At 35.3% G+C, this 27,642-nt stretch overlaps 1 protein-coding gene across 1 annotated transcript in view; it reads left to right on the forward strand.

Moving 5' to 3' along the window:
• The window catches only part of LOC127429845 (suppressor of tumorigenicity 14 protein-like), a 65,890-nt gene extending 42,936 nt beyond the window's left edge, over positions 1–22,954 (forward strand). The window contains exons 12-19 of the mRNA XM_051679126.1: positions 2,303–2,407; positions 2,615–2,722; positions 5,974–6,087; positions 7,185–7,304; positions 9,953–10,133; positions 14,996–15,267; positions 16,706–16,842; positions 20,393–22,954. Of these exons, the coding sequence (XP_051535086.1) occupies positions 2,303–2,407; positions 2,615–2,722; positions 5,974–6,087; positions 7,185–7,304; positions 9,953–10,133; positions 14,996–15,267; positions 16,706–16,842; positions 20,393–20,554 (1,199 nt within the window). The 3' untranslated portion in view covers positions 20,555–22,954. The remainder of the gene's footprint in view (positions 1–2,302; positions 2,408–2,614; positions 2,723–5,973; positions 6,088–7,184; positions 7,305–9,952; positions 10,134–14,995; positions 15,268–16,705; positions 16,843–20,392) is intronic.
• The last annotated feature ends 4,688 nt before the right edge of the window (positions 22,955–27,642 follow it).

The following is a 27,642-nucleotide window of genomic DNA, read 5'->3' on the forward strand; positions in this document are numbered from 1 at the left end:
AATCTGTCAACTAACAATCTACCAATCTCAACTAACAATCCGTCAATATAACAATCTGACAATCAGCCAACTAACAGTCTAACAATCAGTCAACTAACAATCCAACAATCTAAACTAACAATCTAACAATCAGTCAATATAACAATCTAACAGTCAACTAACAATCTAACAATCTCAACTAACAATCTAACAATCAGTCAATATAACAATCTAACAGTCAACTAACAATCCAACAATCTCAACTAACAATCTAACAATCAGTCAACTAACAATCTAACAATCAGTCAACTAACAATCTAACAATCTCAAATAACAATCCAACAATCTCAGCTAATCTAACAATCAGTCAACTAACAATCTAACAATCAGTCAACTAACAATCTAACAATCTCAAATAACAATCCAACAATCTCAGCTAATCTAACAATCAGTCAACTAACAATCTAACAATCAGTCAACTAACATTCTAACAATCACAACTAACAATCTAACAATCCGTCAATATAACAATCTGACAATCAGCCAACTAACAATCTAACAATCAGTCAACTAACAATCCAACAATCTCAACTAACAATCTAACAATCAGTCAATATAACAATCTAACAGTCAACTAACAATCCAACAATCTCAGCTAATCTAACAGTCAACTAACAATCTAACAATCAGTCAACTAACAATCTAACAGTCAACTAACAATCCAACAATCTCAACTAACAATCTGAAAATCAGTCAATATAACAATCTAACAATCAGCCAACTAACAATCTCAACTAACAATCCAACAATCTCAACTAACAATCTAACAATCATTCAACTAACAATCTAACAATCAGTCAACTGACAATCCAACAATCTCAACTAACAATCTAACAATCATTCAACTAACAATCTAACAATCAGTCAACTAACAATCTAACAATCAGTCAACTGACAATCCAACAATCTCAACTAACAAGCTGAAAATCAGTCAGTATAACAATCTAACAATCAGCCAACTAACAATCTCAACTAACAATCCAACAATCTCAACTAACAATCTAACAATCAGTCAACTAACAATCTAACAATCAGTCAGCTAACAATCTCAACTAACAATCTAACAATCAGTCAATATAACAATCTAACAATCAGCCAATTAACAGTCTCAACTAACAATCTAACAATCAGCCAACTAACAATCTAACAATCAGTCAACTAACAATCCAACAATCAGTCAACTAACAATCTAACAATCTCAACTAACAATCTAACAATCAGTCAACTAACAATCTAACAATCAGTCAACTAACAATCTAACAATTAGTTAACTAACAATCTAACAATCAGTCAACTAACAATCTAACAATTAGTTAACTAACAATCTAACAATCAGCCAATTAACAGTCTCAACTAACAATCTAACAATCAGTCAATATAACAATCTAACAATCAGCCAATTAACAGTCTCAACTAACAATCTAACAATCAGCCAACTAACAATCTAACAATCAGTCAACTAACAATCCAACAATCAGTCAACTAACAATCTAACAATCTCAACTAACAATCTAACAATCAGTCAACTAACAATCTAATAATCAGTCAACTAACAATCTAACAATTAGTTAACTAACAATCTAACAATCAGTCAACTAACAATCTAACAATTAGTTAACTAACAATCTAACAATCAGTCAACTAACAATCTAACAATCAGTCAACTAACAATCTAACAATCAGTCAACTAACAATCTAACAATTAGTTAACTAACAATATAACAATCAGTCAACTAATGAGCTGCTGAGCGGGGAAAGTGAATCGTCCAATCACGAGGCCAAAAAAATTAAAACAATACTGATACGCTACTAACAAAATCCAACCTAAAAATCAAAATCTGAAGCAACCAGTTAAAGAGCAGCTTTAGATCACCTGCTTGCCAAAAATTTAAGGACCTACATACACACTCATTTGGCCGGTGCCCTTCACACCGGAAGTATAGCCCATGTATTCACACAGAAATGAACCAAATACATTTTTTGTTAACATTTAAAAAAAATAAATGCTAACACACGACTACCAGGCAATTATTTCATAATTATTTTGCAATATATAATTAACTTATGTTTAAAGTGTTTAAGTAGCCTTCTTCTCTGGATAACTTGAATGGGGCGGCGCCCCAGCACCCCCTATTGACCAGCCGCCACTGCTCAATGTCCTAATCTGAGTGATCAGATATTAGAACCCAACTAATTTTTTCATTTTGTGTTGTGTTCTCTCTTTGTCTTTCTCTTTCCGCTCATGTTTTTCTTTCTTTTTCAGCTTGTCCTGGTCAGTTTGCTTGCACCTCAGGATACTGTATCAAGAAAGAGCAGCACTGTGATGGCTGGAATGACTGCGAGGACTTGAGTGATGAGAAGAACTGCCGTAAGTCTCATCCCAATGGCATTTTACGTTCACTCAATAAGCAGCCAGCTGACCATTAAATGGGCAGGGACATACTGTAGAAATACCTATTTTTCAACACATTACGACTCAGACAATACAATAACTTTTCGTATCTGTTTATTTGCATATGAAATAAACTTTATAGGACTGTCTGAATCACGCCAGTGTCTGTGTATTTTGTTCCAGAATGTGATGAGGACCAGTTTGTTTGTAAAAATGGCCTGTGTAGGCCTGAATACAGTGTGTGTGACAGGATGGATGATTGTGGGGACAACAGTGATGAGCAGCATTGTGGTGAGTATCTCCATACGATGAAACAATGTAAACCCTATAATCCTAAAAAGACCGTAAAAATTATGATTTAAACAACTTTGTTTTAACAGAAGAATGAATGTAAATACTTTTATAAAATTATAAGCTTCACATTTCTGCCTTTAAACCCTCCAAAAAATGGCCCCATTCACTTCCATTGTTAACTTGATGCAGTGTTAAAACAATGCAGCGAACTTGTCTAACACATGTTTGCATCGAAAAACAACTGAAAAACAGTGCAGATGCAAACAAAAACATGAACAGCCCCTAAAACTCATGTGTCATTTTTCATTAATTATAAACCTGAACCCAACCTGAAGTTACACTTGAAAAACTGACCCATACCCTGCCCGAAACACGATGGTTTGTTGGGACCTTTTAGGCTCGGGTCAGGTAGCAGACTTCTAATCTGAGCATAGTTTAGCCAAATCCATCTGTCACAGAACGGATCCGATTTCGGTTACAACTTAGTTTTGTTAAAATATGTTGTAACTGCATCTTGCCTTGTCAGCAGGGCCATAAACACAATATACTTTGAGAGGGACAAGTCTCTCCCAATAATCAGATATGGCCAGATTGTCCCCGCAATAATTGGTATGCTTGTTGCTGTTCTGCTGCAGTCCATTAAGCACCGCTGTCTAATAGTCATTAAGTTGTTGCAGGAATAACATAATGGTTTAAAAAAGTTACATTTTTAGCATGCACAGTAGTCTAATACCACTCATCAGTGCCATTTGAGATTCATTGTCATTTGGGACTCAAGTTTAAGAATCTGAGTGGGAACCTTGTGTATTATCCTAGCGCCACGCATCAGCAAGCAGTTCATGTTAAGAGTGTTTGACTCATGTGAGATGTAACTAAACATGCAATGTTTGCCCACTGTTTTATGATTGAAATGTTGTACCAAACAGCATTCATTTCCAAGGGTGCAAACTATTCACCATTTGGCAAAATTTGGCATTTTGAATTGAAAATATTTCATGTACAGTACGTGATTTGAATGTCATTCATAACTGTGAATGTGAAAACATTAACAGAGCAGTTTTCAGCATATCAGGCTTAAGACAAAGAGCGAATGTGTGTATATTGTAAAGGAACTGAATGAATGTGGTAATCTGGCCGGCTTTGAAGTAGCTTTTTAGAAAATTCTCTTGATGTTGTCTAAGAAAATTATCTATATACACTACCGGTCAAAAGTTTTGAAACACTTGACTGAAATGTTTCTCATGATCTTAAAATCTACATTTAAAGCTTAAATGTTTGAAATTAGTTTTTTAGACAAAAATATAATTGTGCCACCATATTAATTTATTTCATTATAAAACTTAAAATTTAATAATAAAAAAAAAAGTTTTTGAAATTGATGACGTGGACCAAATAATAAAGAAAAGCAGCCAATAAGTGCCCAGCATAGATGGGAACTTCTTCAATACTGTTTAAAAAGCATCCCAGGGTGATATCTCAAGAATTTGGTTGAGAAAATGTCGAGTACATGTCTGCAAATTCTAGGCAAAGGGTGACTACTTTGAAGATGCTAAAATATAACACGGTAACATAATTCCCATAGTTCAATTTATGTTATTCCATAGTTTTGATGACTATATTATTATTCTAATGTGAAAAAAATAAAAATAAAAATAAATATATATATATATATAAGAATGTGTTTCAAAACCTTTGACCGGTAGTGTATACAAAAATAAAATAAAAAAACACAAAGTAGAGCGTTATTACCCATAGATCAGAACTAGAACATGATGAGACCTGTGACTTCTATTGTGCTTTTGGGCTTTGGCAAGGACAGTGTCATATTCTTAATGCAAATGTAAGAGGTAATAATTTAAAATAAATGTAAGATTTTCTAAATATTTTCTTTGTCTTTAATTCTGAATGTTGTACAACATCTCCTAAGTGTCTTCTTTTAAAAGAGACCATTTTATTTTGAGTATGTCCTTGTCAGGTGTGCTCAAAAAATTAGCCACCAGTTAGAGTAGTTCACCTGAAAATGGAAAATGTACTTTTACTCACTCATTTACTCACCCTTATGTTTTTCAAAACCCACATGCTGTTTTTTTATTTTTTTTCTTGGAGCATAAAAATAGATATTTTAAGCTGCTCTATTCCATAGAATAACAGTTTATAATGAGCAGGAGCTGTCGAGTTTCAAAAAGGACAAATACTATAAAGCACTATTAAAGGTTCAGTATAAAGACAACATAACAGTAGTCCATATGACTTGTGCATTATATTCCAAGCTTTCTGGGGCCATACAACAGCTTTGTGTTGTATGGACTACTTTTATGGTATTTCTATAATGATTTTTTTTCTCTTTGGACCTTGACAGCAGTGGTCAATTTGAACTGTTTTTGTATGGAAAAGAGCAGCATTAGGATTATTGAAGAAAATATTGTAAGATACTACTGGGAGGAAAAAACAATGAGGGATTAAATAATTTTGTGTATTTTCTTTTTGCTAGCCAGCTGACACAGTCATGTCATTTTACAGATACATCAATGATGAAAAAAAAAATTCAAATGATAGTCATCTTTTCTTTGAGACAGCACAAAAAAGAAAGAAAAGATGACTGAAACAGGCAAATTGCTAGCAATGCAGGCACAGTGTTTGTCTTGTACTGTGTAAACCTAATAATACATGTATCTTTTAAAACCAAAAATTATACGAATTTGGGCCTTTATCGCATTTCAAGCCTTTATTCAGAAAATTATTGCATTCAGCGCCTTTACTATATTAAAGGAGAGGACCATTATATTTGTGACCTCAACACCCCTGAACCCTCACCCACCCCCAAAATGCTTTTCAGGGCATAATAGTACCTTTGACATAATTATTTTAAATGACATACACTCATCTGAGATGAACACCAGTGGTATCATAGATCAGGCTTTTTTTATTCTACATATAGCAGGTCGCCCCCCTATGGTGGCTGTCATGTTAAGATCACATGACCAGCCATGTCTTGCAGATCAAGTTGAGTTAAACATGAATTTCAGTCGAACTAACCTCAAACTCTGGACAATTTCCAGAGAACATCAACTTTTGTTGCACACTGGTCAGCCTACGGTAACTTCACGTAAATTTACATGGGTCCTCCAGAACTGGATGGGGCAGTAGAGAGGCTAATGCTGTCAAATCGGTTGTTTAGAATTAGACGATTTTTCTATTAAAAGACAGACTTAAAATCTCTTTCTTTTGTCTTTTATTCCTCTGTCTAGACTGCGGCACAGCTGAGGGAATGTGTGGAGATGGCGCTTGCATTCTACAGGATCTTATATGTGATGGGAAAAAAGACTGTGCTGATGGCAGCGATGAGGTCTCCTGCAAAGAATGTGAGTAGATAACAGTTCTGTTGTTTACAGGATTTAATATGTTTATATCACTGTTCTCTTTGTTTTTATTAATGTGAGATTAATATAATACAATCTAGCAAATTAGTCAACACTGCTTAGGGAGTGACAGTAAATATATTAATTTTCTCGTTTCGGATTGCCATAATCCATCTCTTTTGGAAAGCCATGGAAACATAATAGTGGATTTTTCCCATTACCACTATAAGCCAGCAGCCCCGTTTAACCTGCTATAGTTTACTTCCATGTTGCAAACACATAGATGTGAAAAGAATCCATAGGGCTACAGCAGCTACTGGGATAGTTCACCCAAAAATGAAAAATCTCTCATCATTTACTCACCCCCATACCATCCCAGATGTGTATGACTTTCTTTATTCTGCTGAACACAAATGAAGATTTTTAGAAAAAATATCTCGGCTCTTTAGGTCCATACAATGCAAGTCAACAGGGTCCAAAACGTTGAAGCTCAAACAGCACACAAAGGCAGAATAAAAGGAATTCATACGACTCCAGTGGTTAAATCCATGTCTTCAGAAGCAATATGATAGCTGTGGGTGAGTCCTGTTTTATTATAAATCTCCAGTTCATATAGTGAAGAATTCTTCCTCTTTTGTATTTGGCGATTCCCATTCTTCGTGCATATCGCCACCTACTGGGCAGGGAGGAGAATTTATAGTAAAACAGAAATTAAATATTGATCTGTTTCTCACCAAACCTATCATATCACTTCTGAAGACATGGGTTTAACCACTGGAGTAGTATGGATTACTTTTATGCTGCCATTTGGTTGCACTCGAAATTATACATCACACTTTAAGGCTTGAGCAGAAATAGTGAAATTACATACTGTATTTTTGTCTTTTCTCCTTTGTACAGTCTTTCTTTACATTCCACTTACTTCAACCCAAAGTTGTTCATTGTTTTTGTATCCTTCAGCAGAGAGTAGTGACATTCCCCGCAATCAATAGGTCTGATCGATAGGCTGACTATTGCATTGCCGTGAACGAGGCGTGATGAATTGTCCTCATTTAACTTATTTTTCATTCTTTTTACTTGCTTCCTCTCTCTCTCCTTAGCGGTTGGGGTCTGCACAGAGTACTCCTTCAAGTGTAAAAACAAAGACTGTGTAAACAAAGTGAATGCAGAGTGTGATCGCGAGGATGACTGCTCTGATGGTTCGGACGAACAGGGATGCGGTAAGTCAGATGTACTCATGGCAGTGCATTCATAGATTCTGCTGTATATGGAATTGATGCCAAAAGTATTTTGCAGAAAAACAAAAAAAGAAAAACAAAAAGGATTTCAATTCTTGGGCTTCGTTCACAACATGCATTGTTTTTTTTATGATTTTGAACTTCTTCTTTTTCAATACTTTATTTTTTTGCAAATATATATGGTAGTATTTTTTCTCAATAGTTGGACTGTTTACACTGCAGTAGAGATATCCACGCAAATATCATGAGCTGGACTACGTTATTTTCAAATGTGAGCAACAGGAAATATGGAATAATGTGAAAATACAAAGTAGGGCATGTTTCTGTCAGGCCAAATCGAGGAAGTACTTCAGGGGTTTTGTTGTGTACAACATGAATCTTGAAGAGTTTGATTGTTTATGGTTGTCAAGTAACGTTGCAACCAGTGTCAGAAATTAAGTTTTACATTATGGGGCAATAACCCACTTCATAGTAAGGGTCTTTTTTGCACCCACATATTTTGAATTTTGGGGGCAATTTTGGTGTCATATTTGCCCCATTCCCCTGCTTAATTTCTGACCCTGGTTGCAACAAATATGTGCAGCAACAACTTTTAATGTGGTTAAAAAAAAACAAAAAAAAAACAATTAGAATTCTATTTTGAATATTTTGTTTTTAACTGAAGTTCCTTATTTAAAAATGATTGATACTTCAAATAAATAATATTTCGTTTCGAGTCATCAAGTTCCAAAAAAAAAAAAGAGGGGATAAACAAGTGAGACAAAACACCTTTCATTTGTAAAGTATTTAATTCACTCTATTATGAAAAAATTATTACTTGGTTATTTAAAGGACCCTCAAATTTGTATAATTTCTTTCTTCTGCGGAGCACAAAGGAAGATATCTAGAAGGATGTATGGTGTTTTTTGCCATACAATGTAAGTCAATGGAGTCCAAACTTGAAAGCTCCAAAAAGGACAGAAAGGCAGCGTAAAGGTGATCCATATGATTTGAGTGGTTTAATCCATCTTCTAAATGTATTTTAAAAAAAATGAGAGAGAAACAGACCAAAATTTAAGTGCCTATTCACTATAATTCTTGACATCCGCATTTTCCATTACGCATTCATGAGAGAAGATGTTCATACACTTCCTCGCGCTTGACGCATGCGCAGTGCGCTATGCACAACCCAGATACATGTTGCCACTGGATTTGAATTACATTTATACTGCCTTGATGCATGAGGGTGAGTAAATGATGAGAGAATGATAATTTTTGGGTGAACAGTCCCTTTAATATATAAAGTGTTTTTAAATGTATTTTCCTGCAGAAATAAACATATTGAAAAAGATTTCCTCATTCGATTCCGATTCAAAAGCTTTCGATTCAGATTTAAATTCGAATCGATTTTGATTCATACATGTATATTTGAGTTATAATGTCAATTTTGCTAACATATGAAAGAAATTCTCTCCTAGCTAATGTTGTTAATTATACAGGGGGCCTTCTAACTAGGTACATTATGAAATATTAATTTTACAAATTATATTTTATTCATTTTTCTTTGTTTTGGTCACATTTTAGCTTTCTAAAATTACAGTTTACACATTTTTGATACATTTATTGTTTAATGCATAATTTATACTATTTACAAACATGATTTTTAGAGCACATGCTAAAAATCGGTACTGTCTCTTTAAGAAAACTGGCAGTTCTGTAAATGAGCACATAGATACGAGAGAGGACTCAAATGGCTTCTTAACCTCATATGTGCTATTCCTGATTAAAATTAATTTTTTCAAATATTTTTGGTTGTTTTAGATCAATAATTGACTGAAGAACAGAAAGGATATTAATAGAGGCATCATTCAGTCTTTGGACACATTACACGGAACTAGTCAAATCAAACTTTAAATTTCAACACGCTATGAAAGGATGCTGAACTTCTTCACCAATATGCTACTCAATCACTCGTGACTGAAATCCGAATGTTTTCAAGCCAGTGGCTAATCACAGATGTTTTAGTCGCATACTGTGAAATCTGATGACATGTCAGGGATTTGCACTCGCATTGTAGTGATATAGTGAAAGATCGATATTAGGATTTAAGAATCGATATCGAGATTGTTCAAATGAAGATTATGATGCATCAGTGTGTTTTCACAAGCTTTTGGTGTTACAGTAAGTTTAACAACAATTCTAATTAAAAAAAAAAAAAAAAAAAAACATGCTGCATCATCAGAAATGCGGCAATTAGCGTGAAAGGTTCGGATTCAGAGCCCGAGACCATTATACTTTTTTATGAAACCTTAGCTTTTCTTTATCTCTTTTTACTTATTTTATAGGCCTCAGGGTTCCTTGCTTTTTTAAATCTTCCTCATTGTGTTTTTATCAGCTAACGATTTCCTTTCTCCTATATATCTGCCTTATGATTCTGCTGAACCCTGTTAAAGGCCGATAGTCCTTTGAGTCAGAGCAGATGGTTCAAGGAACTCTGGATTTGCCAGTCTAAACAGTTCAAGCTATTTTGCAGCTGGAGCTCTGATCCTATTCCCTACTGGTCTTTTGCAAGACTTCATAACCTCATCTCAGATGCAGATGAGCAAAATCTTGCTCTTGGTTTCTAAACAATTCGTACAATTCTGTTTTAGACTGTGGAATCCGCCCCTACAAGCACAACCGTATTGTGGGTGGACAGAATGCAGATTTGGGTGAATGGCCATGGCAGGTCAGTCTACACTTCAAGTCCGATGGACATGTTTGCGGCGCCTCTATCATCTCAAACAAATGGCTGCTGTCTGCTGCTCACTGCTTCATACAGCCTGATACCGGGTGAGTCTGTAACTGCAGTCTCTATGGCTATGTGCACATGAGCTAAATAGCTAAATATGTTTGTTTGTTTTTTTAAGAAGAATGATGATGCTGCTCTTTTTTTCCATACAAAGAAAGTAAATAGGGACTGAGGCTATGGTTATCACTATGTCAACTATCGCAAGTTCAGAAGTCACTCCTGTACCCCAATCAAAAACTGAAGGATAGTTTTTGGGGTTCAGTTGAATTGTGTTGATTTGATCACAAACACAAATTAGACATCTGCAAACTATTTGCGCTATTTGCGCTTTTCCTAGGATCTGCTTCCATTCACTTTGTTCTACAAACATCATGCAACATCAGCAGTGTTCCTGTAGCTCAGGGGTGTCAAACTCAGTTCCTGGAGGGCCGCAGCCCTGCAGAGTTTAGTTCCAGCCCTGCTCCAAAATGCCTCCTTGTAATCTTCAAGCACTCCTGAAGACCTTGATTAGCTGCTTCAGGTGTGTTTAATTAGGCATGGAGCTAAACTCTGCTGGACTGTGGCCCTCCAGGAACCAAGTTTGACATGGCACCAGCAATGCCAAGGTCATGGGTTAAATTCCCAGGGAACACACAAGTGGTAAACAATGAATAAATGTATACCTTGAATGACCTGTAAATTGCCTAGGATAAAAAGTATGTGTGAAATGCATAAATGTAAACATCAACGGCTCTCTGTGGTGTATTAGACTACTGCAGCATGAGCTTGTATTTATTCTCTTTGGCCAGCAGGTAGAGCACTAGACATGCAAAAAAAGCTCTGCCTTGAATTATTTCAACATGTTGCTTTGACTGAAACTGTGGAGCAGAATTTAAAGACAATACATGTTCTGTTGAACTGTTTTAAAGTCAAAATGGACCCTTTTTACTTTATAATACACATTCCTAGTCTTGTGAAAGATTCATTGGTGCATGTTAATCATTCCAAGGAAAAATATGTTTGTCTATGTAATTATATATATATATATATATAAGAAGACAAGTGCTGGTATCAGCCAATAATCTTAAAATGGATATTCTGGCTGATTTGCCAGTTATTTGGTTCTGTTCATAAATAAGGATTATTTTAGTGGCTTTGCAATGTAAGCATCATGTGGTATTTAAATACTTTAATATGGGATTATTTGCCCGGTCTAAAATGCAACACTCAGTTTTATACAGTACACTTTGAAGCTTAAAAAAAGGACTCAAAAGTATCATAAATGTACCGTGCCTAATATTCGTCTTCCGAAGGCATACAATAATTTTTGCTGTGAAACAACCCGAAATTGAAAGGAATAGTTCACCCAAAATTTTAAATTATGCAATCGTTTTGTCACCCTCATGCCACCCAAAATGTGTATGACTTTCTTTCTTCTGCAGAACATAAATGAAGATTTTAGAAGAATATTTAAGTTCTGTAGGTCCTCACAATGCAAGTGAATGGTGACCAAAACTTTGAAGATCAAAAAAGGACATAAAGGCAGCATAAAAGTAATCCATAAAGCTCCAGTGGTTTAATCCATGTCTTCAGAAGCGATATAATAAGTGTGGGTTTTTTTCTATAAATTCTCCTTCCTGCCCAGTAGGTGGTGATATGCACAGCATGGGAATCGCTAAAAACACAAGAAGAATGAGAAAGTGAAAGTGGAGATTTATAATAGAACAGGACGTAAATATTGATCTATTTCTCTACCACACCTATCACATCGCTTCTGAAGACATGGATTTAATCACTGGAGTCGTATTGATTACTTTTATGCTGCCTTTATATGCTTTTGGAGCTTCAAAATGTTGGTACCCATTCACTTGCATTGTATGGACATACAAAGCTGAGATATTCTTCTAAAAATCTTTGTGTTCTGCAGAAGAAAATCATACACATCTGGGGTAGCATGAGGGTGAGTAAATGTTGAGAGAATTAAAATTTTGGGGTGAACTCTCCCTTTCAAATCAATTTTAATTGAAAGTCTTGATTTCCTTTGCATGTTTATGAGCGCTATGAAAGAAGCTTTTTCACAGTGGCTTACATGTTCATTTGAGAAAGTGCATCAATTTTTAGCACTAAACAAACTTTGCAAGTTCTCGCTAGAGCATGCATGCCGTTGTGAACGAACTTCTCTCATGCACTCATGAACGTTCAACAGGCGTCAAGAACCCAAGTCCTATGGTAATATGATGGCTTGGAATATGATGCACGACTACTTTTATGATAGTCTTGGGTCCTTTTATAAGCTTTAAAGTAAGGCACTATCCACTGCCACTGTATTGAAAAGATATATATGATTATAAATATGATAAATACTTTATTGCCAGACAAGTCTGAAATTTTTCTTGCATCACAGCAGCTCCATTTACAGCATCACAGAGAAGACAAAAATTAGGACATAAAAACAAAAAACAAAGATACATACATTTAACACAACATTACAATCACAAAAGACAATATTCAAGTCCCTCAACGTACATTCGGTCTGGGATTAAGCTCCATATTTAATTTTAGGATTGACTGATGCACAAAGGAGTGCTTCAGTCTAACCCTATTAAATTGTGGAACCACAATATATGCATTCACTGTTCAGGACATGGTTAGGATCAGAGACAATATTTTTGTCCAGCCTCAATATGTTACTATGATAGGTTGATTCATAGAGTTTCTCAAGGGGTTGGCCTACAATCTTTGAGCAAATTCTTATTTGGTGGAACAGCTTTGACTTTAAAGTAGTGGACAAACACTTGTACCATGTAGTATTACTATACTGTAAGACACTCATAATCACAGAAGTAAAAAACAGAAGAAGAATTTGTCTACATGCCCCAAAAGACCTAATTTTGTCTGCAAAATTGTCCTTTTGCAGACAATTTCAATGTGGATTTTCCAGGATAACAAATGGTCCATCATTACACCCAAGTATTTCTATGAAAATACCTGGTTGATTTTTTTCATTATGGATAACAATGGGAACTTTGTGAGAGTCAGATGGTGAAACATATACAATCTCTTCAGTTTTCTTTGTGTTAATCTCAAGAGCATTATTATCACTCCACTCGACTGCTTTGTTCACGCCATGTTGGTGCAGCCCGGGGCTGCCTAAATTACTTAAGAGATATTAGAACTGTATCATAAGAATACGTTAGAATGTATTGATTTGGTATATCAGTACGACAATCGTCGGTATAAAAAGTGAAAAGCATGGCTGAACTCACGCAGCCTTGGGGGGCCCCAACATTAGTCGTGATGGCAGATGAAAGAGTTTTGTTCACCTTTACCATATGAACTCTGTTAGTGAGGAAAAAAAGGCATACCAATGAATCAAATAGGAATTCAGATCACACTGTACCATCTTTGACACCAAAATGTCTGCTTGTATTGTGTTGAAAGCCGATGACAAATCTAGAAAGAGGGCTCTTGCATAGGTGTTGGGTTTGTCTAAATGTTTAGAAATGATATGAACCAGAGTGGCAACAGCATCTTCTGTACCGCAACTCTGCTTATAAGCAAACTGTTGTGGATCAAGTTTGTCTTTTATTATACTAACAAGATATTGGAGCAGAATTCTTTCCAGAGATTTCATAATCACTGAGGTATGGGCTATTGGTCTAAAATCTTTGTTCTTTTGGACATGGAATTATAGGTAATGGTTTTATATGTGAAGTTTTTCATGACAGAGGGACAGTGTGTGTGTCTACGGAAGCCTGAAAGAATGGTTGCCACACCGGTGCCAACTCAGTTGCAAAGTTCTTCAAAAGAAAAGCAATGCATTTATCCGGCCCAGCAGCTTTCTTGGTATTTGTACACTGAAATGTTTTCCTGACATCATCGACAGTGATAACAATTCTGTCTGAGGTAGAAGGTATAACAGTTTTAAGTATCTCGGTGCACTTAACAGAATTATCTAGTGATTCAAATCTAGTAAAAAAAAACAACAACAAAAAAAACATGTTTAGATCATTAGCAAAGCAAACTTCATTGTCTGTCACAAAAGGTTTAGTCGGAGATTACATTCCTGTCATAGTTTTCAAAGTATGCCACACATTTTTGGGGTTATTGACTTTAAAGGCATCTTCCAGAAGCTGTCTGTGGCCACTTTTGCTTCCCTATTTCTAATTTTCAGCTCTTTTTCTGTCTAAGTGCTCCAGAATCTTTATTTTTGAAAGCCACTTTCCTTGTATTTATAACTTTTTTATGTCCTTAGTCACATATGATTTATTATTTGGATACATTTTAATCTCCTTTGTGGGGACAACCAGATGTACACAAAAATGTATGTAATCATTTGTAACTACCGTCATTTCATCTAGTGAACCCTCCTGAAAAATCTCCCAATTTGTCCAATCAAAGCAGGATTTCAGTTGTTCCCTACTTTCATTTGTCCATGTTCTTATCACTTTCTTTTCTGGTCTTACACTCTGGGATCATGTACACAATGTTATGATCAGAATTTAGTATGAGTGGCCTACACTTGTCCAGAATTTAGTTTTTTCTGGTCTGATCCTTAACATACTGTTTGAACCCAGGTAACACAGTCTCCAAGTGACACTGGTTCAAGTCCCCGAGCACAGAGATGGGCTGTGGTATTCATTAAACAATCTCTCCATGTGTTCCGCATTAGAAAGTTATGTGAGTTTGGAACGACAGTGAGGGTTAGTAGTAAATTAGTAAATCATTTTAGGCTATTACTATTACTTTTATTATCCAACTGGGCATAGTTATCAGCTTAAGTGATAATCTCAAAATGCTCAATATATGAGTCTATCACAGTAAATCTACAGTACATCATGATCAAGAATGGATCTGCCTCTAATAACATTGCATCCAATACAGACTCCTCTTTACAAATGAGACACTCTGTCTTTTCCAACAGCTACAAAATGACATCTAACTGGCTGACGTACAGCGGTCTGCGGGACCAGAACATCCAGGACAACACCGTTCAGCAGCGTACTTTGAAGACCATCATCACCCATCCAAACTACAACCAAATGACCTACGATTATGACATCTCCCTGTTGGAGCTGAGCCAGCCATTGAACTTCACCAACACCGTGCATCCCATCTGTCTTCCAGCACCGTCCCACCTCTTCGCGACGGGCACTTCTTGCTTTGTTACAGGCTGGGGCACGCTCCGAGAGGGAGGTGAGCCAGATTGTGAGCCTGAGGGCTGCCTTTTGCGTTTGGAATTCGTCTTTCCTTGAGCTACCTTTTTTGTATTTTGGTCTGTGTTCTAAATGGCTCACAAGCTTGACATTTATCATTCCTTTCCCTCAATGTCACTTAGCACAAAATTCGATCAGATCTGATTTTGTTATGGTTTTGGAACCACATAATTATTCTAAGGAGCCATTCAGACCAAACAGAATTCTTGATGCAGCACACTGAATATAACAAAAAAACTTTTAAGTTGACGTTTTGTTCCTGACACAGTGGCCAAAAATCACTGAAAACACACCTGGATGTGGCGCAATGGTCAAAGATGTCTGTCTAGTGCATGTTTTCATAGAAAAATAATGGAAAATGAGTGCAGGTGGACATTAAAACCATTGTTTTTGTGAATCTAACATAATGCAGGTCTATCGAGACATGCTTTTAAAAGTGTGAAGTTCTTTTTATTTACCTGACACGTTGGCCAAAAATGGCAATGCTTGTACATGTGATGCTGAAAAAAACAGCTGGAAATGGGACAAGATGTTTGTCCAGTGCATGATTAGATAGAAAAAAAACAATGGAAAAAGAATGCAGATGGGCATAAAAACGTGTTTGGTGTGAACGGCCCTTAAAGGAATAGTTCACCCAAAAATGAAAATTCTCTCATCATTTACTCACCCATGTCATCCCAGATGTGTAGGACTTTCTTTCATTTGCTGAACACAAATGAAGATTTTTAGAAGAATATCTCAGCTCTGTAGGTCCATACAATGCAAGTGAATGGGTGCCAAAAACATTTAAGCTCCAATAATCACTTAAGTCAGCATTAAAGTAATCCATAAGACTCTAGTGGTTAAATCCATGTCTTCTGAAGCAATAAAATAGGTGTAGGTGAGAAACAGATATCTAAGTCCTTTTTTTTTTACTATAAATTCTCCTCCCTGCTCAGTCAATCTCCACTTTAACTTTCACATTCTTCTTCTTGTGTTTTTGGTGATTCACATTCTTCCTGCATATCACCCCCTACTGGGCAGGGAGAATAATTTCTAGCAAAAATTGACATAAAAATGTATATGTTTCTTACCCACACCTATCATATCATTTCTGAAGACATGGATTAAAAGACGGGAGTTGTATGGATTACTTTTATGTTGCCTTTATATGCTTCTTGGATTGTCAAAATTTTGGCCACCATTCACTTGCATTGTATGGACCTACAGAGCAGAAATATTCTTCTAAAAAGAAAGAACACACATCTGGGATGGCATGAGAGTGAGTAAATGATGAGAGAATTTTCATTTTTGGGTGAACTATCCCTTTAAGCTTTATTACAAGCGCAAGGACCCTTATTAGGTTAAGAAACACTTTGGTATTGCAATATTGATTTAACTCACAAGGACTGATGTTTGTATATATGCATGTTTTACAGGGAATGTTGCACAAATCCTACAGAAAGCAGAAGTAAAGGTTATTAATGATACAGTATGCAACATGGTGACCGAGGGTCAGTTGACCTCTAGAATGATGTGTAGCGGCTACCTAAGCGGAGGTGTGGATGCTTGTCAGGTAAAAACACAAAACATATACATTCTCAGACATTGACTGATGCTGGCTACATGTGAAGACAGGTTAATCGTTTTAAAAAAAAATTTATTGCAAAAAAATAAAAGTATTACACAAATAAATGACACAGATACATTTAAAATATGTACATAAGGTCTCAAATGTTATGACACTTGCTTGAACAATAACAATAGAAATTGTCAATAGAAGTAACATGCAGCTAAGGCATACATTATGAAGTCCAAAGTTCTTTTAATTTCATATGTCTACAAAATATGAAAGCATACTAGATAAAAAAATGTGTTGATGTTAAAATGAACATGCCGTGGTAGGGTGTTTTAGGCATGCAGGTCATTTTAGGAGTGTCACCTGTGTCTATTCTGGGCCACATTTAAAGGAATAGTTGAAGATTCTCTCATCATTTACTCACCCTCATGCCATGTATGACTTTCTTTTTTCTGCAGAACACAAAGACTTTTAGAAAAATATATATTCGCTCTGTTGGTCCATTAATGCAAGTGAATGGTGAAAAGAACTTTGAAGCTCAGAAAAGCACATAAAGGCAGCATAAAATTAATTCAAATGATTCCAGTGGTTTAATCCATATCTTCAGAAGCAATATGATAGATGTGGGTCCTTTTTTACAATAAATCTCCACTTTCACGTCAACATTCTTCTTTTGTTTTTGGCAATTCACATTCTTTGTGCATATTGCCACATACTGGGCAGGGAGGAAAATTTATAGTGAAAAAGGACTTAAATATAGATCTGTTTGTCAGCCACACCTATTATATCACTTCCGAAGAAATGGATTTAACCTCAGGAGTTGTATTGATTACTTGTATGCTGCCTTTATTTCCTTTCGGAAGCTTCAAAATTTTGGTCACCATTCACTTGCATTGAATGGACCAACAAAGCTGAGATATTTTTAGCAAAAGAAAATAAGTCATTCACATCTGGGATGACATGAGGGTGAGTATATGATGAGAGATTTTTCATTTTTTGGTTGAACTGTTCCTTTAATAGGTCATGTGATAAACCTCTCTCTTAAAAAAAAAAAAAATAAAATAAAAAAAAATAAAATAAAAAAAAATTTGCTCTGAATTGGGCACTTTGGCATGCTGTGTGAATGCAGCTTTTGTCTCTCTTGCACATTAAAATAATCTCTTGTTACACAATGCCAACTGTCCAAACCTCACACACGGCATGATGGAATTATTTACGGCCAAATTCTCTGGAATGATTGGCTTCCTAGATATCGGTTTAAAAAAGGAGCATTATCATGACGGAATGATGTACACAGGATTTTTTCTTTTTTTAAATACACCACACATTTTGGCAAACATGGAACAAAACCAAACAGTACCGTGCCCCACCTCTCTCTTTTAAAAATGAGCAAGACATAAAAAAATAGGTGTATTCCATGTTAATGAATTCAAGGTGTTTTAATAGGCATTTAGATACATTGTCAAACCCAAAGTCTTGTTCATCTTGTTCTATTCATTGAGAAACGCCTACAATACAAATATGACATGAGCATAAAACCATCAAGAGTACTCAACTAATGTTGTTGTCTTCCTGCGTTGTGCGTACGGCCTCATAGTGGAGAAGATTAATTATTCTACCTTGTTCCCTGGTATTTAAATGAGCTGATTTCCATAATTTCTACTTCTATCTCACTTGTTATTCATCTTGCTTTCCTCTTCTGAACACTTCATGCATCCCTCTTATTCCGGGTGTAATCTTCTTAGTGTGCTTTTCTACTGCACAGGTTCTGGTCTTGGTCTTATGACTCTTCTGTATCATTCTCTTCTACTGTAAGAACTGATCGATTTTGCACTCGCTCTCTCATTTGCTCTCTTTCTTTGTGCTTTGCTCAATCCTTGTCATCCTCGCTAATATTCTTTTATTCACTCTGTTGTTTTGTCTCCCTCTCTCTCCTCTCACCTCCCAATTCAAATATGCTTTATTGCCTCGTCTGTTTACATTGTAATATTGGCAAAGTAATTAAGAGCCGAATTGTATTACACACCAAACAAATCATTCAGGTATAATAGTAATGGAATGAAATGACACAGTAAATAAGCAGCTTAAATTAGAGGTACAAAATTATAAATGATAAGTGATTACAATAATTAAAAGTCTGCAACTGCTTCACACGCCCCTCCCTTTTTCCTTTTCCATCATTTCCCCCTCTTTTTGACTGACTTTGTCTCACACACACGCAAACTTGTTTTTATATCATTGTGGGGACTCTCCATAGACTTCCATGCATTTTATGGATTTTATACAGATCTAACGATAATTTCTGTCCCCTAACCCTACACCTAAACCTAACCCTCACAGAAACCTTTTTGCATTTTAAACAACTGTTCATTAACAACAACAACAACAATAAGGTGCCTGTAATTTTGATGATATAAGTATAACAATGTACAAAAAAATAAATAAATAAAACAAATAAATATTCTACAAGACCGTAGTGAATCTTAAAGGGATAGTACACCCAAAATTAAAAATTCAGTTTCAAACCCATATGAATTTGTTGCTTCAGTGGAACACAAAAGGAGATGTTAGGCAGAAATATAACTACAGTCACCACTCACTTTAATTGTATATAAAAAAGAAAAAAAAGAAAAAGATGCAATGAAAGTGAATGGTGAGTGAGGCTGTCAGTCCCTAACACTGTGCCCCAACGTCTCCTTTTTATGGAAGAAAGAAGATCATACCAGTCTGAAAAACATGAATGTAAGCAAATGAAGACAATTTTCATTTTTGGGTGAACTATCACTTTAGATATCTCTTAAAGGGATAGTTCACCCAAAAATTCTCTCATCATTTACTCACCCTAATGCCATCCCAGATGTGTGTGACTTTCTTTCTTCAGCAGAACACAAACAAGATACATAGAAGTAATCTATACGACTCCAGTGTTTAAATCCATATCTTCAGAAGCAATATAATAGGTGTGGGTGAGAAACAGATCAATATTTAAGTCCTTTTTTTTTTTACTCTAAATCTCCACTTTCACTTTTACATCTGAAAGTCAAATGTGATACCAGTTTAGTTCACTTTCACATCTGAAAGTGAAAGTTAAAGTGGAGATTTAGAGTAAAAAAGGACTTAAATATTGTTCTGTTTCTCACCCACACCTATCATAACGCTTCTGAAGATATGGATTTAACCACTGGAGTCATATGGATTAGTTTTATGTGATTTTTGGGGCTACAAAGGTCTGATCACCATTCACTTGCATTGTATGGACCTACAGAGCTGAGATATTTTTCTAAAAATCTTCATTTGTGTTCTGCTGAAGAAAAAGAATGTCATACACATCTGGAGTGGAATGAGGGTGAGTAAATGATGAGAGAATTTAAATTTTGGGGTGAAATATCCCTTTAAATATGGTTATCAAAGCAATGGTTGCTTTCTGAAGGTGTGCAGCTCAAATATGAGTTTTGTTCCAACAGTCACACCTGCATTTGATATTTTTAAGGTAATTTTGGAACATATGGAATGAGGTTTTTAAATTTCTTTCTCTTGGTTTTTCTAGGGAGATTCAGGGGGTCCTCTTGTATGTCGTTCTGATGTCGGTAAATGGTTCCAGGCTGGTATTGTGAGCTGGGGAGAAGGCTGCGCTCGACGAAACAAGCCCGGCGTCTACACGCGTGTTACCAAACTGCGGGACTGGATCCGTGACATCACATCTGTATAGTGGACACTGGAACTGCAAGCATACGATCAACACAACAAGAGAAGACAAACGTTCAGTACCATAAATATTTAGTGTTGGAGCATCACTTGCACTGACATTACTTGAATACAGCTTTGGTTGGCAACAAAAATGATCAACAATTGAAACTGTTCAAAACTACAGCAAACTCAATTACTTAAATACGTTTCAGACCTCCTGTTTTTAAAACTATTAGATTTTTTCATAATAATAATAATAGTAATGATAATAATAGCATTTTTCATTCATTATAGCTGTAAATGATGTTTTTCACAGATTTATCAATCTAAAGTTGAGTTCAACATTGTCAAAATGAGTTGGACTCCACTTCAGTCAACACTATTGAGCAAATAATAAATAAATAAACATGCATATACCAGTATAATGAGAATATATATCACTGTGTTGTACTGTTACACTCAGGAGTGGATGGCAAAATGTGAATGTCGTCTTATAAGCCATCTTAAAGTGCTTCCATTTGTTGGATACTGATTATTCAACAGTATCTTCATGAACAGCACTTAAAGATCAAGCTTGTGTATAATTAGTTTGCCACGACTTATGGCCTGGTGGAGGTCATTTTGTTCTCTTTCTGAATGATGTTCTGTCTTTTATGTTTGTTGAATGCCCAATATTTTGTGCCTTTCTTACAAGGAGTGTACCCAGGCTCTTCTCAGAAACAAGGCCATTTGTGTCTCAGGCTTTGGGGCAAGTTCCAATCATAAGTCATTTCTTATTGCAAAGTTCAAAAGCTTCTTTGCCTTCCAGAAATGTCTGTAAGCTTTGCACTTGATTTGACCTTTTTTCCATCAGTGTGATCTTGGGACCTCAGTGCCAAAGCTCTAAAATGGAGGATTAGGTAACAAATGGGATATTTCCATCATCCATTTGCTAAAGCCAGCATAGGTCACTCACTTCTGCTGCATGTTAAAGTTACAGCCAATCAATGTCAAAGCTGGTAGCTGGAACAACCTAGCAGGATGGTCTCTCCATCAAAGAGGCCTGAACGTATCGAGGAATCTATACTGCTCATTCCTCATAGACATGGCAAGTTCCTTTCCCATGGAAAGTCCTCTTGCCGAGTAAGATGCTCAGGTTTTGTAGTGTAGTGACATAATTTCCCCAGAGGCACGAGAGACGTAATCTGTATTTTGAGCGATGTCAAGAAGAATAGATTATATATTTATGTACTAGACAGGTTTCTCATAGCATCTCAAAATCATGATTAAGGCTTTAGTTTTAAATTGTTAATTTTTAATCAACTTTAACTGTTAAAGGTATAGTTCATCCAAAAATTAAAATTCTCTTATCTTGTATTCACCCTCATGCCCTCCCAGATGTGTGACTTTTTCTTCTGCAGAACATAAAGATTCTTTTAAGAATATATCAGCTATCTAGATCGATCCAATGCAAGTCAATGGTGACCAGAACTTTGAAACTCCAAAAAGCACATAGAGACAGCTTAAAAAAGATGACTCCTGTAGTTAAATCCATGTCTTTAGAAGCGATATAATAGGTATGGGTGAGAAACAATATTTTCAAATCACTTACGATTTAACAATTTAAATAATTTTCCTTATCTGTCTCTTTCTTTTGTGCTAGCATCTTTACTACTCCAGTCACTGTGAGAACTTGGCAGTGCGATACTGCAGATATTGTTGACTTTTGAATGACAAATTGCTTATGTTCCTCATTTGTATGTTGCTTTGGAGAAAAGTGTCTGCTAAATGACTAAACGTAAAATGTAAATGTAATATTTTAGTTTTTTTTTTTTTTTTAGTTTTTACTATAAATCTCCACTTTCACTTCCACATTCTTCTTTTGCCGATTTGCATTCTTTGAACATATTGCCACCTACTAGTCGGGGCTGGTAAAAGGTAGAGATTTATAGTAAAAAATGACTTAAATATTCATATTTTTCTCACACACACCTATTGTATCGTTTCTGAAGACATGGATTTAACTACTGGAGTCGTATGGATTACTTTTGTGCTGCCTTTGTGTGTTTTTTGGAGCTTCAAAGTTCTAGTCTCCATTCACTTGCATTGTATGGACCTACAGAGCTGAGATGTTTTTCTAAAAATCTTCATTTGTGTTCTGCTGAAGAAAGAAAGTCATACATATCTGGGAAGGCATACGGGTGAGCACAATATGAGAGAATTTTCATTTTTGGGTGAACTATTACTTTAAACTACATTGATTGTGTATGTCTGTTTTTAAAGTGTTTTTGGTGACTAACATTTTGTAAATATTTTATGTGCTTTCTGTCTTGTTAATTTAAAGGTTTAAATACTTTTTTTTTTTAATAGTTTTTCTCTTATCCAAATGTTTTAATAATTCAAAGTTTACGTTTTCTTCACAATAAAATATATGATCATTTTACATTTGTCATGTCTTATTCAATTGTTTTATCCAGTTAATTTTAATTATATATAATTTCAACTGAAGACCTATTTTACCTGTTTTATTGGCCTATTAAATCAGCTGGACCAACATCAACATTGTCTTCAACAATTATTTGCCCATCGATCAGTGGTCTTCTCTATAAGCCTTAATGGTAAACTAATTCAAGGGGAAAGCTTCATAAATCTCTCCTTTTAGTTGATGTGACTTGAGAATCCAAGGCATGCCCCTTGTTACCAATGTGAATTAACTTGGCTCTGACCATGCACCAATTAAAGAGTTCTTGTTTTAATTGAGCATTGCATTGCAATGAACGGTTGTTTTAAATGGATTAGATTGGTTTTCAACATTTCGTAATTTAATCTCTCATATCACCAATGACATAACTCTTGCACTGTAACAACTTGCACATGCTAATATGGAAGCATGACAACCACAAGGTTATCACATATTACTTAATGGGGCAAATTAACCCAGTCAGCGAGATAAAGCATTTTCTATTTTTATTTAAAATAAAAGGATTTAATGAAGTCTTTTATTACATTTTTTTTCTTCTTTTTTGCATTTCAATTTGAATCGCCTACTCTTTATGTAGGTATTGCCTAGCAACAGTTCAAGTCTTTTCATTAATGTGTAATTAAAACGCGTTTGTTTTGTATGAGGAGGTAGCTTTGTAATATAATCCAAGGGTGTCTCTATCAGCTCCCTGTGTCGTTAATCAGTATATGGTGAACACGAATTCGGTCACTGGAATTGTTCATCCACTGAACATTAGGACACTTATGAATCAGTCACCTGCTACACGATAATGAGCTCGCGCGTTCAAGCACAGCTGTTATTAATAAACAACATGGCTGTATAAATGATACTATCCTTCATTTTCGTTTAATATATTCAAACGTACATTGTTATTATAACAGATAAATTACATAAATCAAGAAATAAAATATAAAAGGAGTGTATTTTAAACCTTTTAACAACTCTAATATTTAAAAGATTGTTTTCCATGCAAACACAGCGCGCTGCAGCCATGGAAGCCAGCAATACATCTAGCTAACATTGACAGAGTTATAAAAAATCCACATGAGCTCGTTTATAATTTGCAAACATATACATTAGCTGATCAACTTACAGGATAAGGCTCGTCGCTTGCCATTGTCAGTTTTCTCGTTCCTGTTGCGTGTCCTCAACCTGGCAACCGCGTGAGCTGAGTCGGGGATACAACTCTCTCCAATATTTTGAATTTGGACTGCAGTAGCCATTTTAAACGCTTGATATCAATGTTACATATTGCTCCTTTAAGTGTTATTTTTTTTTTTAACACCCGCATTCCGGTGTCATGATAAATTGAGTCCGCCTGGTAAATCGAGTTCCCATGGGGGTAATGCCTGAGCAAAAACCTATCATGTTATCATGATAGCGATACACAAACAATGACATATCTTTAATTTCACAATCTATAACTTCAGTTATATAATATTATGTGTAATTTATGGTTTAAAAGTAATTAAATGTCATATTTACTAAGTTATATCTCATACATCATAAAACGATTTTAAATGATTTCTACTCAGGCAGTGAATAAAGTACCCAATAATAGGTCCCTCAGCCAATGGAATTGCTGTGACGTCAGAGGGAGACTGATTTTCAGGGGGACTTGATTTCTGACACCGGTAACTCCTGCAATTGGCTGTGTCTCATTTCGAAGGATGCGCCGCATGCGTCACTTTTCAGAAAAGCAAGTTGGACACTTCGAATGCAGCCTTCAAATGCAACCTTCTTTCATGGGAGTTCGGAGGATGCATGAGGTGTATCCATCGTGGGCACTCATAACCCACAATTCTTTGCTTCAGTGGAAATTATCATCATTTGTCTAAATAAAATGCCGCCAGTTTGCTCGAAATATGATGTTCAAACGCAAGTAATGTTAATTCCCAAGATGAAGTACCTCAGTAGACAGGTGCAGAGTATATAATATGTATAACTGTAGTCAGGGTTGGGAGGGTTACTTTTGAAATGTATTCCACTACAGATTACAGAATACATGCTGTAAAATGTAATTTGTAACGTATTCCGTTAGATTACTCAAGGTCAGTAACGTATTCTAAATACTTTGGATTACTTCTTCAGCACTGGTAGATTTTTTTCACTTGTTTTGACTATAAAAACCAGTACAGTAAGACAAAATACACATGTTAAAAAGACATTCTCTTAAAAACATAATTATCTTATGCAGTGTTGTTTCTAAAACAAGATAAATCAAACCGATCATGTTTTAATGAATTTTTGTTATTTTTACAGGAAAACAATAAAAAAAAAATAAAAAAAAAATATTATCAAGAATACGATTTTTGCTCTAATATTAAAAGACTTACTAGAAAAAAAGAATTTATGATCCAACGTGAATTTTCTTGATAAAAAAAATATGATCGTGCCTGGTAACGTGCATGTCAAATGGCTAGAAATAGCATTTTAGCTTAGCGTAAAGCTGACAATTTACACAAGGTTTATTTCTATTTCTTCTGCTCCAAACTTACTTCAAACTTACTTCTCTGTCTGCTCGTATGAATGTAACACATCATAAGAAAGTGTTTCTCCACTGTTCAAATGCACTTTGGATCGCATCATTTATATGTATAAATGTTTTCCATCTGAAAGGACTAAATATTAAATGAAACAAATGACAATAAAATGCAAAGTAATCTCTTCAGGAATCAAAATACTTTTTGAATGTAACTGTATTCTAATTACCAATGATTTAAATTGTAACTGCAGTGGAATACAGTTACTTATATTTTGTATTTTAAATACGTAATCCCATTACATGTATTCTGTTACTCCCAACCCTGATTATAGTAATATATGATTAAAATAAAGTATTATAGACTAAAAGTATACCTGTAAAATCTATTTTCTTTTCTCTCTATATCATTATAACTCTTCTAAAATTTACTTCATACATTCCCTTCCAAACGGACTTTGTTCCCTTCTTACTGAAAGCCTTCCCACTTGTTAAAGAGTGGCATGCTGTCATAGCAACCATGTTACGTTCTGTTTCCTTTGTCCTACGAAGGCCGTCTCGTTTAAATGAGGCTTTTTTAAAGGAGGACGCTAGGTATACTGCAGCCATCAAAGGACTCGTCCTACCTAACACGCAGCCTTCGAAACGAGGCTGTGTCTCGTACAGGTGAGGCGATAACTTCTAAACTGTTAAGTTTTGTAAAAGTTATGTGTGTTCAATAATTTCATCGTGTTTAATCTTATTACCTCATATAATAGAAGCTTACTGTCATGGCGTTGAATTAGTCAGTATATCACGCAATATTTGTTCCATACACAGTAATTCTGGTGCACTATGTTCGAGCTAGAGAGACTAATTTTACCTCAGAACACCACGATTTTTTGTTTTTAATTTTTTAACGAGTTAAGAGTTCAGGGTACTAGTTAAAGTAATAGTTCACCCAAAAATAACCTCATCATTAACTCCATGCCATCTAAGATGTGTATGACTTTCTTTCTCTTGTAGAACAAAAAACAAAGATTTTGTGAAGAATATCTCAGCTCTGTAGGTTAATTCAATGCAAGTGAATGGTGACCAAAACTTAGAAGCTCCAAAAAGCTTATAAAGACAGCATTAAAAGAATCCATACAACTCCAGTGGGTTAATCAATGTATTCTGAAGCGATCCAATCAGTTTTGGATGAGAACAGACCAACATTAAACACATTTTTCACTATAAATTTTGACATCAGCAGTCTCCTTGGCTCGATTCAAGCTCGATTACACTTTCTAGTGCTTGACCTGTGCTAGATGGCACTAGGAAGTGTAATCGAGCTTGAAATCATGAACACCTAGGAGACTGCTGATTTAAAGATTTTATAGTGAAAAGGACTAACTTATGGGTTACTTATATACTGTCTTTATTTGCTTTTTGGAGCTTTAAAGGTCTGGCCACAATTCACTTGCACTGAATTGACCTACAGCGCTGAGATATTCTTCTAAAAAACATTGTTTGTGGTCTGCAGAAGAAAGAAAGTCATATGTATAGATGGCATGAGTAAATGATGAGGGAATTTTCATTTTTGGGTGAACTATCCCTTTAAGATATCAATGAAAAAACACAGGTTATGTGTTAACACACAAACACACACACACACATTATAAAACTGCACAAATACACTAAATTGTCCACCCTGTCTGTTGAACTCCAAAAAAAATAAATAAAATAAAATAAAATAAAAAGCATCACAAAGGTTGGTGTCCATTCAAAGTATCCATGCAAGTCATATGAACCTCTTATGTGATCATTTAAACAAGTCTTTTCTTTTTTTGTAATATGGTACATCCTTAATAGTATGTGAGAAACATTTGTTTTTCTTATAAACATTCATGCCATCCAGGCACAAGCGGTGGAGAAAGTCTAAAGAAGGTCAGTAGTCTTTATAATTATTGTGTTGTTGTGAAGCAAGTTATTGTACAATATGTGCACTTAAATATTCCAGTTTCAATACAAGTTAAGCCAAAAAAAAGAAAAAGAAAAAAAAAAGTAAATAAGCAAAAATTGAGGTAGTGAAGCACTTAGTGGAGCCAATTTTTGGAGGGCTTAATGGCAGAAGTGTAAAGCTTATAATTTCATTAAAGAACTCGCATTAATTTTTGTGTTTAAA

Source organism: Myxocyprinus asiaticus, chromosome 39 (genome assembly GCF_019703515.2).
Source record: "Myxocyprinus asiaticus isolate MX2 ecotype Aquarium Trade chromosome 39, UBuf_Myxa_2, whole genome shotgun sequence".
Lineage (NCBI taxonomy): Eukaryota > Metazoa > Chordata > Actinopteri > Cypriniformes > Catostomidae > Myxocyprinus > Myxocyprinus asiaticus.